General features: G+C 32.7%; 1 protein-coding gene across 1 annotated transcript in view; it reads left to right on the top strand.

The window, feature by feature from the left end:
- The window catches only part of LOC118190520 (uncharacterized), a 58,664-nt gene that overhangs the window by 8,277 nt on the left and 32,974 nt on the right, over positions 1 to 17,413 (top strand). The window contains exons 4-8 of the mRNA XM_085821049.1: positions 1,560 to 1,637; positions 4,127 to 4,357; positions 7,933 to 8,169; positions 12,963 to 13,169; positions 14,096 to 14,278. Of these exons, the coding sequence (XP_085677175.1) occupies positions 1,560 to 1,637; positions 4,127 to 4,357; positions 7,933 to 8,169; positions 12,963 to 13,169; positions 14,096 to 14,278 (936 nt within the window). The remainder of the gene's footprint in view (positions 1 to 1,559; positions 1,638 to 4,126; positions 4,358 to 7,932; positions 8,170 to 12,962; positions 13,170 to 14,095; positions 14,279 to 17,413) is intronic.

Below are 17,413 nucleotides of genomic sequence, written 5' to 3'. Positions count from 1 at the left end.
TTACATAGGGCCCAAGAGTTCTAGTTACACCACAGGAAAGATCCACAAATTAAATTGTCAATCTGTAATTTTTAACTGCATTTGTTTGATTAAAGTGATATAAGCCTGATGAATTACTGTCATGTTTTACTGGGAAATAATTGTTCAGTGATTGCAGCAACATCTTTGTGCTATTCATGGTAAAGCATCTTACACAGAAATGACGCTAAATTAAATTTATATACTCAGAAAAAAAGAAAAATGTCAAACTAAAGGTCATATTGATTTAAAGGTTTGTTGATTTAATATCTATGTTACCGTGAAACACCGAAATCTGGAGAATATCGACTTTCACCGGTGAATGTCAACATTCACATAGTCTATTGGTGCATGTCGAATTTCTAACTGCAAAATAAGCAACATTATTAATCGGAAAGAGAAAAAAACCACCAATCGTACTTCTACATGGAAAGAATACCCGAAAAAGGTATGTACTGTTTCTAATGTTAAATCTTTGGTAACAAGAGAAAATCCTATGCAGAAATCAATTGCAAAGTTTTTAAATACATCTGTAGCAACAATAAATAAAATAATAAACCAAGAGTTACAACTTAAGAAAGCTAAAACACATAATGTTCCTCAGCTTTTGGCACTTTCACCAGCATGAGGGTCAATGCAGAACGATTTGTAGAACCATGTATAAAAACTATTTAGCAGGAGATAAATGGAAATACATTGTGACCCTTGATGAAACATAGATTTATTTAAATAACTGCAACAAAAAAGGTCTATTTATTATCGAAAACGAAGAGGAAAAAATATGCAGACCTGTTCTGACAATGTAAAGAAAGTTTCAATAAGGGGGGTTATGCTTGTCTCAGGTTTCTCTAACAATGGAAACTGAAAATAAGGAGAGTGAGAAAAAAGGTTAAAATCAATTCAACGTCCTATCAAGAGAAAATTTTATGTTGATATTTACAGAAAAATTTTCATTTCTTTATCCCAATGACTTTCAAAGAATGAAACGTCATCAAAAAAGCTACAAGCCATACTTTAGAGAGGAACACTGTATTCCTTGAAAAAATTTAATGCTGAATTAAATAGTACATATATACCTTTTCAGCATTTTTCTACATGTAAGTCCCCTGATCCTGCACCTATTTTGGTCTCTTGAAAAGTTCTATTTTTAAGCGCAAAACCACCATGACTGACGGACTGTGGAAGTAGTAGAAGAGGACTGGAAATCATTACCCCTTGAAATTTTACAAAAAGCTCTTTTATCATGGAAATCACGATGAGAAAGTCTAGAAAAAATTATATCAAATCGAACATTAAAATAATATTCTTTACATTTTAAACATTAATTAAACGGTACTGAAATTATTCTAAAATGTGCAAACACCCTCTGGAATTCTTTTCAGCAACTTTTCAAATTAACTAACCCATATGTTCTTATATGTAACTTAAATAGTCGCAAACAAGCAAAAACCTTTTGCAAATTTCATAATTATATATTGGAATAAAAGGTAAAATATTAAAAATTAAAATAGCATTCTAAAATAATATATTTCATTCTTCAGATATATCTTCCTTTATTTCAAGATGAACATTTAATAACCAAAATTTTACCAGAAAACTGCAAGCTGCAAAGCAAACAGGTATGATTTTATTTTATGTAGACAAGTATATGTTTAGAAAATATAAATTAAATTGCCATGTGAAATTTTTGTTTGGGAATTAAAGCTGAAATGTGAATCATTTTGAAAATCTGTTTGGTCATATACTCTTTCTATGTGAAATCTTTTATAATTAATGTCAACAGTTTTTCATTTGTATACTTTCATAGAATTAACAGAAATAATATTAATTTAAAAGGCGTAAATATAAAGGGCGTTCATACAAGATTAAGCTGAGCACTCATACAAGATAAATACGGAAAATTTCTTACTCAGTTTACCACATAGTTCTCCATGACTTCACTTAGCATAGCGATATAGCACATGCACTGGATTCCTACAGAAAAAAAAAAAAATTATTATAACCTTCAATTTCTGAATGGTGCCCTTTTAAATCTATAATCGTTCCTATATGTGATCCAGATAAATGCTCTTTAAGTTTTAAATGAAAGAAAATCTCTTGGAGACTGGTTTCATGAAAATAATGGGTAGGTGAGAAATTGAAATCTACCTTGCTGAACAGCAGTTTGGGAAATTGAGTTGGTAATATTATTCATGATGATGGGAACATCCCAGGGGGACATATCTGAGGGTCTCCTACCTTTGTTGCCATAGTAAGCAACTTTTACAGAGGACTTCAGCTGTGGAGTTCTTTAAGCACCTTCATGCTGCAAAAACACTTATAAACATTCATGGGTTTCAACTCCAGACTCAACATTATGGCAGCTAGCTCCCCTAATACCATGCCAATATCGCAGCCCTGTGCGCGTGAGTGTGCAAAAGTAAAACTCTGCCACAACATTTTACATTTACAGCTTGTTAGAGTTGAGTCAGCAGACTAGCATGATAAACACTTGTTATCATAAGACATATAATTAAAAAGAAGAGGCTTCTCTTCATCCCAAAATTTTCCTAGTAGGTTCCTTTATTCTGAATTTAAGTCAAAGAGATCCACTATATATCACATCATGCTTTCTTATTTAATTTCTGGCTCTCAGTTGTGTAGCCATACTTCATCACCTGTCATTAGGCACAGACAAAATATTTTATCTTTATTTTTTATGGGGATTAGTTCTTAAGAATATTTGACCCGATGTACCTTCATATTTATTGCAAACATTACGAATAGTCATCTAGGACAGTCTTTTGACAACTCCAGTTTTTCATGCAGGGCATTTTTTCTGTTGATCCGGCACTGATGTCCATTTCTGCAGCAATCTGATAAATTGTCACTAATATCTTTTCTTTCATGTATTCCTCGACTTTAGCATATTATTTCTTCAGTAGTTACATTCACTCTACAGCGTGGTTTGGAATCATCTTCAAGTGGTGCTCTTCTGTGTCTAAATATGGTAGCTTATATTTTGACAGTGACACAGGAAAGTGTTGAATCATCATAGATTATAACCACAAATTCATAAATATTTGTCAGTGTTATGTCCTGTTTTATCAAGAATTTGATCACCAATTGATGTTTGATACTTTTATTAGTAGTAGCTGAATTAAAAAAAAAAATGAGTATGCTTTCCGTTTTATCTTTCCAAAGGAGCAGCAAGAACTTCACCATCTTTTGCAATCCTACAAATATTAATTATATCATACTTAATAAGCTTAGAACTTATGCATGCCACCTGTTTATATTTAACATTTTTATACCATTGCAAAGATTTATCAAACAAACATTATTAATAGTATATTATTAGATACATTCTGTTTAGTAATGCAAAGAATAAATCGCAAATAAATAGTTTACCTAAAAAGGAGATTTATTCACAGAATGTTAGAAAATTTGTATTCCAGAAAATAATTGCAGGCTTCTTTAATGTCATACAGGAATTTTTCCGGCTGTTAACATTATTTGCACTTGCACTAATACTGTTAACATTATTTGCACTAGCATATCAGTAAATCACAAAAGGATTGAATGAATTAAAAGAGGAAAAAAAATCCGCCATGAATTATCTTACTTTATTTTATAACTGACACCTCAAGAAGAGCTGACAAATGATCACATAATTAAGTACCTCGGCAAATTTTTTGGGTTATACAAGAGTTGAACTTTTTTTGTTTTATTTTTTTATAACATGTATAAACTTTTGCTAAATATTTAGCAGACTGTAGGGATTGTGGAACTATATAAAAAGTTAAATCTCAGATTTTCAAAATCTATTTTATTCACTTTCAGAATACTAAAACGTGAATATCTGCATTACTTTAAACACTTTTATACCTAAATATATATGGTATGGTACATTAGGAATATAATGGTATGTATACATTAGGAACAAAAATAAAGCGAAACTTTACATTAACATATTTCCTGCATTTTTAAATATCCCCAATAGATAGTATGTTTCATATATTTTTTACATATTTCATCCTTACAAACTGAAATATTTTTTGCTTTTCAAGTCATTGAAATATGAAAAGTTTTTTGGAAAATATTTACTTTGATTTTAAATATTAAATAGGTAATGTCTTTGTTTTCTGAGTTTAACCAAGAAACCAAAGAATTTATAGATTCAACCAATGAAGCTATCCATCAAATAGAAAAACCATTTGTGTTCAAACTTCCTGATATTCCATCTTCCTGTGTTCTGGAAGAATTAGCTCAAGAAGCACAATTTGTAGCTGAAACACAAGAGCTTGTATCTGAATGGATTACAGTGATTACAGACTTATTAGAAGAATGTAGTCAAAAGGTTAGGTAATTGCTTTTGAACCATCTATAATTTGGAATTTTCTGTTTTGTTATCCAATTATTAATTTTGAATTATTTAAAAATTTTCAGTGTTTTACATGTTTATGGTATTTGTGTATTATCTTGCATTAATTATGTTGTATTATAATATTGCAATATATTACGATATAATAATGAATTATTTTCTGTATTAATAATTAATTTTAAAGAGCTTAATGAACTTTTTGCATGTATATTGATGTCTAGAAATGTTTTTCTATAAATTTTTCTTTTCGGAACGTTATGTATAAAAACTCTATGTTTTATCTGTATTAGCTGGTGTTTGTCAATATATCACTAGTAATTTTGGTGCATTTTGATGATGAAATATGTTTTTTATGTTAGCATGTTGCTAAAAGAGGGTTTTTGATTTTTGGCAAGTATTCTCTGCAGTCAAATTCAGTATTATATCAGAATGTTATTTTCATCATTAGCATTCTATAACAATCATATGAGAGGGATTAATTTTGAAATGAAACCGTGCAGAAAGATTTATATAAGCATTTTTTTTTAATTAAGGCAAATTAAAGTTAGAATTTTATCTTACATTTAAAAACATATAAAAGTAATCATTTAAAAATTTGTGCTTTATACTGTATACATTATTTATTTTCTCCTTCCTCTTTTTTTATGTTAGATAATCTAGTTTTACACTACAATGTTTTATTGTATTTCTTGCACTTTCAGGAGGAGAATGAATTTAAGAATTTAGTTTTGAAGTATATTCTTAATTATATCTTATTGTAACGAAAGCTTTCCGCGAAAAAACGTTCTTAATAAATTTAGGAAAAAATAAATAAATAAATAAATAAATAAACAAGGAAGCAATACCTTTAGTGCGGGTAATAATCACCACCCAAAATCTATGCTTTTCTGCCAACGTTAGTTTTTCAAAGCCTTCGGCCCAGAAACTTGGTGGCCGCGAGTGCGAAAAAAGATCAAATTCATTTGTCCTCTGCAAAATGGAAGATAGTACCAGCGAAATGTAGCTGCAGGTGTGAAAAAAGTTACGAAGAAGCGATGCGTAGCTATGTGGTGATTGTGGCAAAAGATCCCATTCGAGTCCGTATAGAGTACAACCAGTGAATGCAGACACAATGTGGTCTTGCATTATCTTGATGGAATATTACCTTTTCGCGCCGGAACTCAATTCGACGTTTTTCCTTAACAGTAGCGTCAACACGGACTAGCATCTTGCCATGCACCTTACTGTCGAGGGTAATACCTTTTTCTAGTTAGTCTTTGTGGATAATACCACGGCAATCCCGCCAGATACCAAAGCTTAATCTTTCTGTTAATAAAATTCAGCTTTGCGACACTGCCGACGAACTCACCGGGCTCAGACCAACCCCCTTTTCGGCCTTGTTGTTGAATCCACTTTTCCTCACAAATGGCGATCTGGTCCAGGACTTTCTCTGTGCGTTGGTATTCGAGCAAATTAGTGCACGCCTGATCACGTCTGCCCTTATCTGCTTGAGTCAGCTCATGCAGCACCACAAAAATATTAAGAGAACGAACTATTCCATACCATTCTTTCCAGCTGCAAAGTGAGAAACCGCTGAGGGTGGTGAGAAAGAATTTACCCAACTCAGTCAAGGATGAGGCAACCATACAAGACCTTCAAAGAAGAAATTTCCCAGTCACCAAAATAAAGCAATTTCGAAGAAGCCGGAAAAATGAATTTGAGAAGTTGCCTATCTACTATGTTGAACTGGAAAAGACAGCAGAGGGATTTGCTATTCATCATGTGAATAACATGTTTGGACTGAATGTAAGGACTGAAAAATTCGCGCCGAGGAAAAGACCATTGCAATGTTACCGGTGCCAAGAGTATGGTCACTCTCAGCACCTATGCTCCAACTCTGAAAGCTGCTGTATATGTAGGCAGGCCCACAGGAGTAAGCTATGCACCTTAAAAGATGAGGAAAAGCCCACCTGCATTTTTTGCAGTCAGACTCATGTGAGCTCATATCGAGGATGTGAGACGTATAGAAAACGTTTCGAGAAGAAAAATATCGTAACCAGACCCAAGGAGCCAGTCCCGACGTCAGCAAATTTCCCGCAACTTATCAGAAAGAACACAGTGCCGGAAAAGAGAGCTAAGAGAATCTCCTACAGTGAGAAGGAAATATCCAGCCCCCTCCAGATGATCTTTCAGAAACAGTTTCATGGCTGCAGGATAGGAAAATCAGGAAGTTCCTAAGTACAATCATAGGAAGTATTGAAAAATCAGAGCGGCCGACAACACCGCAGCGAAGTTAGCATTAGAATTCCAGGCTGCTATAAGACTAATGGAATTTGCAGAGTGCGATGATTAGTTAGTACCCTGAACGAAGAGCTCGACTGAGAGCTCACCATCTTGATGGATTTTCTTGACTTGATCTACTGCATTTACTCAGGACGTTTTAGAACTCTTGGACTCACGACTCTGTTTTTGTGACCTAACCCCTTTTCCACGCCCAGACCTCGGTCTTGATCGCATTTCACGCCTCCGGGTGTCGGCAAACAAAATAGTTTGCCTTTAGATTTTTTTACAACAGCGAAATGCCAATGGCTTTTTAGAACGAATGGCAAAAGCTCTATGTAGCTGTGACCATAACGAAGGATGCCTATGCATATGCAGCACCCAGAAATTGAACTCGCATGTCAGGTTTCTACGATGCATAGCGTGAGTAATGGACATGGCACTAATGTCTAACTCCTTAAAAAGCTCTCGACTGGTTGCACCACAAGTTCTCGCAGGCAGGCCTCATCAGCATCAGTGTGTGTGTGTGTGTGTGTGTGATTATGGCAAAGCCTCAAGGGCTATCTGCCTAAAGGGAGGGATGCCTTTCGTGGAGGACTTTCTAAGGGAAACTGTCTCGTATACACGTTACACATGGGGAAACCACGAAAACGCCCATGCAGCCAGCCCGTTCGCGGGATTCGAACCTCGGACCGAACTACCAGTGTTCAGCGACTTTACCGCTCGGCCGCTGGTGGGCCTCATCAGCATCAGTAGGCCGGCCAGAGCGCTCTGCTTCTTGAATGTCATAGTCCTTGTTTCTGAACTTTCCGTATCAAACCTTCAGAGTGTCAAATGATACAACATTAATACCTAAAGCTCATGATTTGGTGACATTCTGTAGCTGACTTTTTGCAACAGAACTGGAAGTAAATGATGGTTCTAATCTGGTAGTATGATAGTTCCATTTCGGACACCTTAAGTAATGATAATAATAAGTAATCGTAGTAATGATAATAATATTTTTTTTCCAAATTTCACAACACAGTGTTCTAAATCAAATCTTTTCCTTTGCCAAAAATCGTTTGACAAAGTATGATTAAACACGCTAACGCGAACTGTCTGAGCAGACCATGTTTGCGGTGGCGGGAAACTTTCGTTAAAACCCGATAGCTAAAAATTTTACTTCAACTTAATGTTATTTTATTAAAGGCTTATATGATTCCAGAATTAAAAAATATATTGATATATATATATATATATAATTAAGCAGAAAATTAATTAAGTAATATGATATGTTATTCTTTTCATAGGAAAATCCAGGCAATGATCTTCTGTCTGAAATTGAGTTTTGGAAAAGTCAGAAATTTAAATTGAGTACATATTTTGATCAGTTGAGCCATTCTGATATTCAGAAGTCAATTAATATTCTTCAATTAGCAAACTGCGATTTGTTGGAATTTCATTCTTCCGTTAGTAAAATCGAAGATCGACTAATCAAAGTGATAGATATTGTAAAATACTTAATATTGCTAGAAAATAATATAAAGGTCAGTTCTATATTTAATACTGCTGTTTATAATCTTTTGTTAAAATATTTTATTCTTTGTTATCATTGTAATCTAGAATTATTTAAAGAAAGACAAAAAGCAAATTATCTAATTTGATGTATTTCTTGTTGAATTAATTTTAGAATTCTGAAAAGTGTTCAACATAATTTTAAAAAAGTAAAAATGTTAAGCCCTGCAAAAGGGGGCTGCCTGTATTTTTTGTGGTTTTCGTCATGCGTAACATGGATAAAGGAAAGCACTCCACTTCTTAAGTAGGTGGATGTTTTGTGCTGTCCCATGAGCCAAATAATCCAATTTTAAAAAATAAATATACTGGGTGCTCTGAAAATATCTGGCAAAATTGTAAAGGCAGGTAGAAGGGGCCAAAATAAACAGTTTTTGTAATGAAACATGTGTGCCGAAATGCATCCATGAGATGGTAAAGAACACCGTTGAGTGGGAAATAAAAGTGTTCTGCTAATGTGAATTGCCGTTTCTCGTGCGGATTTCGAGTGATATGCATCATTACCTGAAGGCAGAGCTCGGTGATATGCATTTTATTTGTAGAGCAGCAGAAGGAATGAAGCAGCTATTCAAGAACAGCTCCACATTTGTGTAGCAGTGCATGTCGCTCAAAATCTGAAGAGGGAATGACAGTTTAAAGCAGTTTGAATGCTTTTATCTTCTGCTCAATAGCACCTTGTACCACTTGTGTGTGCCATTTTTGCAGGCACATTCGATTATGAAATCTTTTTCTGTCTTCTCTGTTTTTATATTTTTTGCCAAATATTTTCTGAGCATCCTGTATACATATAGATTTACAATCTATATCTTACAGTAAAATTTCATCATTATCATAGACTTTACTCTTCCTATGATGGTTGACCCGAAAAGTAGTGTTACAAATTTTGCAGTCAATAAATTACAAGTTGTAGAAAATTATTTTACTTATGATACACATATTATAAAACAGCACTCACTGCAAACTGTTAGGAAAGCCATATAAAATGTCATTTTAAACTATTCAGCAGTACACTTTTATAATGTTAAAAATAAATGAAAGATCTTATGCATCATCAACTGATCACAACAGCTCTTTAATGAGGGATGGGATTTTGCTGCAAAATGAAAACAATAATATCCCTTCAAGATGTTAAAAAACGTGAACAGAAATTGTGTAGAACAGGAGTTAATTTTATTAGTCATCTTTTTGCCTGCATATGAAATTTTATATATATATATATATTTTTTTTTCATTTCATTTGGTATCTCTTAACTGCTTGCTATTTTCTCCATATCTTAAAATGTTCCGTGTCTTTCTTTTCCAGGTCTTAAAAAAATGCTGTTAGTTAACACATTTAAAAAAAAAAAAAAAAAAAAAAAAAAAAAAAGATTATTTTAGAAGTTGAGTACAAATGGAGAGAAGATAAATTTTGCTTTGATGCATGGAATTCTACCTAATACGATTTCTACAAAAGTGTTATATAAAATTTTCCAGGATTTTTACAAAGAATGAAAATTAATCAATTATACAACAAAATTAAAATCTCTTGCTATTCAAATTTTGAATATTTGTTATGAGGATTTTTTAACATTAATTTTCAGAGTGATGTTCTAATAAATGGCTTTTTACTCAAAAAATAAATATAAAAAGCTTTATGAGAATTCTTAAACATAATTACGTGTACCATTTTATAGGTTTTTATTGCAGATTGAAATACATAAAAACTCTGCAAATCTCTTTTAGAAACATATTTTGGTAAAGTTAATAATATCCATAAAAATATTTGTGAAAATTAAGAAAAATATGTATTCCCACATTATTATTCAGGTTATAACTTGTATGCTGTTAACGTTGATTAAACATGATTATCTTTCAGAATTAATAATAAAATGTAATAATAATAAAAAAAAACTTTAAAAACTTAAAAAAAATATAAAATGCAAAAGAAAATTAAGTATTTTCAGAAACTGCAAAAACAAATTAGAGATTTTTGCAGTTTCTGAAAATACTTAATTTTCTTTTGCATTTTATATTTTTTTAAAGTTTTTTTTAATTATTATTACATTTTATTATTAATTCTGAAAGATAATCATGTTTAATCAAGGTTAACAGCATACAAGTATAATAATGTGGGAATACACATTTTTCTTAATTTTCACAAATATTTTTATGGATATTATTAACTTTACCAAAATATGTTTCTAAAAGAGATTTGCAGAGTTTTTATGTATTTCAGTCTGCAATAAAAACCTATAAAATGGTACACGTAATTATGTTTAAGAATTCTCATAAAGCTTTTCATGCAAATTTGCATCCATACTGCAAAATTATATATACGTATACATATAAATTTAAACAAATTTAAATTTTAACAAACCTGTATATACGTAAAAAAGCAAATTTAAAGTTAAAATAATCAAAAAATGTGCGGTTAATCTTTGGATTATGGTAACCAATTCTGCTAAAGCAACTCTCTATTTTTTTTTTTTTTTTTTTTTTTCGCCGCCATTTTGTCTTCACGAAGTAAAGACATGTTTCTTTCTTTTTATTTACTCAACACTTTTTCCAACAATCTACTAGCCGAAATACACTTATGCTAGAAATTTTATGTAACAAAACTGTATATCATGACAAATTTTAACTGCAAAATTGGGAAAAAGTGCACAATCGCAATCTCCTTGCGCGTTTTTCAGAATAGCACATACACATAAACGATTTACACGTCGACTTATTTTTACTTAAAAAAATCCCAGAATTGCACAAAAATGGCATTGCACACACTCTTAACTTTATCCATCTACACTGCTATTTTCTCATAAATTACAAAAATTTGCACGAAAATTTTCTGAATCTTTAAACTCAGTAAAAAGCACATATATGAAATGCGAAAAAGTATATACCCTTTCCAAGGATGAACATTTCCACGTATAAAATAAATAAAATATCCAAAAACTTTTACCTCTAAATTATCTATTATATAATAAACGTCACCAACGAATTTCTACCGCGAACATTAAAAATGGTTACAAATACTTAGTGTCAAATATTTAAATTATTTCCATGCACGTTTACTTCAACTGAAACGTATACCAAATTGCTACAAACATAAAATTCACAAAATAACTATCATTTAATTAAAATATCACTAAACCATGTACACGTCGACTTATTTTTACTTAAAAAAACATCCCAGAATTGCACAAAAATGGCATTGCGCACACTCTTCACTATATCCATGTACACTGCTTTTTTCTCATAAATTAGAAAAATTTCACGAAAATGCATGAAAATACTCAACGTATTCTACTCAAACGTATTCCAAAATACTACAAACATATAACTCACAAAATCACGATCATTAAATTAAAATATAATTAAATTAAAAAACACTACTTAAAATATAAATAAGCACATACATTAAATTAATAAAAATTAGATTACAATCCTAATTACTTTAAACTAAATCATTGCTAATAACAATTTTCCATAATACTATATTAATTTATTTACTCCTTACATTTAGAACAATGCATAAAAATAATATCCTCAAATGATTAAAAATACTAACTTACCTAATCTTCTTCAGAATCTTCATTACGTGGCACGCACACTTCCCTACAGAAAGAGTTCCAATCGGCTGCAGTACTACTGCTAATTTCTAAATCCGAAATCCAGTAGTCAACTGGCAATCTATTCACCTAGTAATAAAAAATTAATAAAATTTCACCCATACTCAAACTACTTTCAGCAAACCACGTACCCTTCCTTACACTCCGTTTCACAAAATGTCCATTTTCACCAGATTTCTTGCACCGCCATTCAAACTTATCTGTAATATCCTTCCTTTCACACAATCTCAACTTATTATTATTATCAGATAAACGCATTAAAAATTTAGAATTCACTTTACATAGCGCCAAGCAATCCGAAAATTAATCAACACTATGTCACACAACACACAATGAAGCTTAATACAAAATAATATATTACTACAGATATTTTTCCAAATTTTTACCCCCTTTTCCGATTAAAGAACTGTCATTCTTCCATTAATGTCACATGACATATCTCATGATCTCTCATTTCCCTCACACAAAATAATGCATAATCGGAACTGAGTACTTCTCACATTATTACCAAAGTCCTAGGTAGTAACCTTTATCGCCTCCAAAATGTCGCCAAACTACCTGTTACCATATTTCAAAGATCAGCCAAATGGGCAAACATATAAAATATTTAATTTTCGAACCAATCTACAATATCATTTAAATTCAGATAGCATAAGCAAATCAAGTGCAAAACCAAACCATGAAAATAAATTCACCAATTTAGCAAATTAAAATTAATCTAAATTTTTTTAAAAAAAATGCATAAGTGAATGACTGTTGAGCAAGCAGGATATATATATATACAGTACTCGTTAATATATTTTTATGTATATGTTCCTTTTACTGTATAAAAAGCATATAGATTTATAGATGCAATATTTTATTTTACAGAGTATAATAAACAGTTATGAAAATTTTTAATTGAATTGAAAACTGTTGTACTTGGGTATTATGTGTACCATGCACAATGGAATTCATTGATAATAACCTGAAATTTTTCAAAGAATTCTCTAAAATATGCAAAACTTTATATCATGTTGTTATCAATTTCTATTTATGGCATATTTATAATACTGTATAATGTCCTTCGATAGAACACATGCTTTAAAAATAACATGTGTACATGTCTAACTGAAGCACCTTTTTTGGTAATATATATGTATCTTTATTTAATCTAACAGAATTTTCTCTCTGGAGCAACAACAGATGAAGCACAGAAGTCACTCAGTGATCTATTTATAGTGCTAAAAATAATGTGGATCCAGTCAAGCTACTACAAAGAAGTTCCAAATATGTGCAGAATCATAAGAGGAGTATCAGTATTGTTGATGAACAAAGTAAAAAAAGATGCTGAAATTCAGTTTCTTTTCAGAAAACCTTTGGATGAGGTAATAAGTCTTATTCAAGAATAATTAAATCAACAAAAAGTGTACTTTTTGGTTAACAAGGCAACACTTAAGGGGTTATCACACCTAACAACGGTCCCTGCTAGACAGGACTTTCTTTTAATCTAGTCCCTGCTAGATTTCTGGTGGCAGTGGTTTAAACGGGAGGATTCTTAGAACATCGCTGGAAACAAAGTCCCGCCTAGCTATGGAAACGATGTACCGGCTAACGCAGGATTTTTTTAAAGCTCGCCAAAAATGTCTCGGCTACAGCTCTGTAAGCTGTAAATAAGCTGAAAAACAAAGACAGGGGCAGAAATTTAGAAATAAGAATGCGTGTAATTATTCCAGTCGGCACAAATGTACAGGGATTCATTCCTAGTTACAGTTGTTGAAAATCTGCAGACATAAATTCTGGATAACAGAAGTAAACAAACCGAATAACTATCAGAGAATGAATACGCGAATTATTGCACTAATATCTGCTTAGTAAACCACTTTTTTTTTTTTTTTTTTTTAAACAAAGGTGGATAAAGAAAAAAATCAGCACTTGAAGAAAAAAGCAAATGTTTGTTTCAAAGGAAATTGTTGGATCAAAGAAAAAAATCAGCACTTGAAGAAAAAAGCAAATGTTTGTTTCAAAGGAAATTGTTGGATCAATGTTCATTTCCATCTGCTTATTCCTAATGATGTCGTTGCATAGTTATGAGGTGAAATAAACACATTACTACTTTGGCACCTAACTTAAACAGCAGTTGCTCTGTTAACTAAAAAGTACAAGAAAAAATTTTAAAATCATTTTTAATTATTTAAGAATTTTAGATAATTAGATTTCAGATGCATTGAAAGTATTTTCCTTCGTATTGCATTTTTTATCTGTTTAAATACACCTTAAAATGGACATAAAATTAAGAACATGCTTCCAATAGGTAAGGAAAATTGCCAATGATTCAATTCAGATATTGACTTGCTGGACAGACTTGTATGAAGCTCAGTGCGAAGATCTGAAAAAATATGGAGGTTGTCATTGGTGGCGTTTTGATGTGAGACTGTTTTTTGATGAAACGCATTACATGATTGAGATTTGTCGTGATCTGGATAAAATTGCTGAGGTATGTAGTGTATTATATTTATTGTAATGTATGTCGTTGGTTTAATGGTGCTGAAACCGAATTCTTGAAAGTAAATTCTGAAATGATTCTGAGACTTCTGACAATATTTTAAGCACTTTTATTGGTTCTCACACTAAGAAAACCCTAGAAAATCATAAAAAAGAAAAATGATCAGAGAGGAAATGTAAATTTTTAGCGAAGAGGTTAAAGAAAAATTTAAGTTAAGGAATTTTAAAAAAGAAAAAGTTTAAAAAATATATTCTCTCAAATAATTAAATGTATACGCATTTAAGTTTAATAATACATAAATGATAGGTTTCTAGTTCTTTTAAAGAGATGTCTCTTTTTTTGTGTGGTTTATTTTCGTGCAGTTTTAAAGTTATGCAATAAAATACGTATTTCAGCCCCCCATTCCGCATTTATATCTATATACAGTACAAAGTCCGAAATCCGGACGTCCATTATCCGGAATGATCTAAAATCCGGACCTCAGAACCATCAACAACGTTTTTCTGGTAGGCTTTATGCATGCGCATTTGATCCCCCCTTCCGTGCATAATAAAACATCTGGAGATGCCCAATCCTTAATTTCACTTCGAATCTACATAAAATACCTTGTAATTGAAGAAACAATCATTTTAGCATAAATTTGTATGATCAGTAAGTTGGCTCCGTTGCTGACTATCTGCTTTGGCAAACATCTCACACCGAAACATTCCACATAGATATATCGTTGATCTGTCGCCAACCTGGCGAATCATTATTTAGTATACTTTCCTTTCATCACCGCATGCTTATCAAAACATGACAACTTGAGTAATGACTCATGTAGCAATGCCTAAACAATTTTTTTTATGTTAGTAATTGAATAATATAGGAGTATGGTAACCTTTTATGTTGACATTACGCTTGGTGATGATTACAGATTTAAGTTAAATATGCTAAAAATGTTGACAAGGAAAAATTTACCAAAAATTTCTTTTCATATGCTAAAAATAGATTTTGTTGATGATACTCATAAACCCAAAGATTACATTTAGGGCTATTTGAATTAAGAATAACTGATTTGTTTTTCACATAAACCCAGGACCAGCGCCAGGGCTCGTATGACCGCACCGAGTTGCAGAATTTAGGATCCACGGACAGGCCCACGCCAACAATAGGTGCAAGGTCGTGCGGCGCACGACGGCGCTGAGTCAAATAAGGCGCCGGGCAATCACTAAGACAAGCAGTTCGTCTGGCTGCCTGTCTAAACAAGAAAATTCTTGTTTTATTTGAACTTCCCTCCGAGAGTCTACTCGGGTAAAACCTGGAAAACTACTGATTAGGATCTGTACTTAGGCAGTCTCGGCCACAGGTTTTTAAATTCAGACTCCACAGGACTGAAGTCATCTCTGGCGATGGCTGTTTCAGGCTCGGCAGGGACCGTATGGTACTGTCTCGTCCGTTGGTTGTGGTGGAGCTATATAGTCAGATATTCATGGTTGTGCGGTATGAAACACCCCCATCGAATGAGGTTGCGAATTCAGCGAGCCTTTAAACTGCTTGAGGTTTCCAGTGGGCGCCTCAAAACTGCATATTCATATCCTTCCATGGCTTTTCCCTAGAGCGACTTTAGCCGACATCAGTGTACCATGACGTAGTGTTAGCAGGCCGGACTGGTGGCCCGGTTCTGTCTGACAGTGTTTGAGTAACTTCTTTCTGCTGTCCGGGGTTGGGCAGTACCTCCTACATATGTAGGAGGTACTGCCCAACCAGTACCTCCATCTGCTATCAACTGGTTGGGACCCCTGTTGATAGCAGAAGTTTTTACCATTCCTCCAGAACAGGGACGTGGAATGTGTGTTGCTGAGTATTCCTGTTGACTTAGCTTAGTCTTAGCTCGTCGGCTTGACCGATAGGTTAGCGGCCTCTTGGATCGCCTATACGGGTTGGGGCATTTAACTGTGTTAAGGCAGCCTGGAGCTTGCCAGGTCTGAATGCCCCTTCCTCCTAGCACATTGTCTTATTTGACCGAAAGTTATAACCAGGGCAGGAGTTCGTCTCTGATGTTCTCTTCTGTCTTGTTTTGAACGTGAAAATACTTAATGCTGATGCGTATGTAAAGGTAGACGCGTTCGACATATTGCTTAATCCTTATTTCGTGTTACTGTTGTAATCGTAGTAATATGTGCAACATTTATCTTTATTGTGATTGTATTTTCTACATAAAAAGGTACTGTAGTTACATATTATGTTAAACTTAGTTAAATTTTTAATTCGGAAAAGCAATGATTTGACCATAATTACTTGAAAAATGTTTACCTCTCATGTTTGAACCATTATCGTATTCTTGATAATGTCTAAACCATTTTCCTCTTTAAAGCCTTTAATAAGAATGTTGTTCGTATCTATTGTAATACAAAATACTAAAAACCTTTCTTCAATACTCATGTCCGTATTTTCTAAATTAAGATACCTCATACAACTCATACAAATAGATATCTGCTCTTGATGGCTGGCATCAGGGGTACAATCAAGTAAAATAGAAAAATGCTTTGCCTGTTTGACCTTATTTAAAATAATTTGCATTGTATTATCTCCTAATAAGCTAATTATTTTATTTTGAATTTTATCTTCAAGGTAATGAAGCATAATGTTTTTTAGTTTGAATTTTATTAATATATACAGACATGCTAGGGTCAAATTTTGTGATCATTTCTATGTTCTATTTTGTGATCACTTTAAAAAATTATTTCTTTCGAACAATTTGTTACTGGAACCACCGAAGGCTAAGTTTTCTTTGGCTAAAAACTGGATGGCATAGATAATTCTTTCAATAACACCGCACCAATGCTGTTCTGAAAAATCGGGTTAACTATTTCGTTGTTTGGCAAGATTCGACAAAAGTACATCTAAAGAAATTTACGTCCATTTTTGTCTTTTGGGAAACTGAAACTCGAAACCAGATTTTGGTAATATCCAGGACCATTTTCTATTAAGGCTTGAACTTGGGATGGCAATAATGGGCTTGAGCATAATCATCAGGCACAGGCAAATGCGTATCTAATGCAGAAATTGTAGATTTTAATAGTATTTTGTCTTTTTCTTCGACCGGCTTCGTTAAAGGTAATTCCCGCGTGAAAATACTTTCAA

The sequence above is a fragment of the Stegodyphus dumicola genome, chromosome 7 (assembly GCF_044657685.1).
Source record: "Stegodyphus dumicola isolate Sdum_Otavi_A_Nest chromosome 7, ASM4465768v1".
Classification (NCBI taxonomy): Eukaryota; Metazoa; Arthropoda; class Arachnida; order Araneae; family Eresidae; genus Stegodyphus; species Stegodyphus dumicola.
Note: the sequence above shows the minus strand (reverse complement) of the source record. Positions and strands in the feature narration are given on the sequence as shown.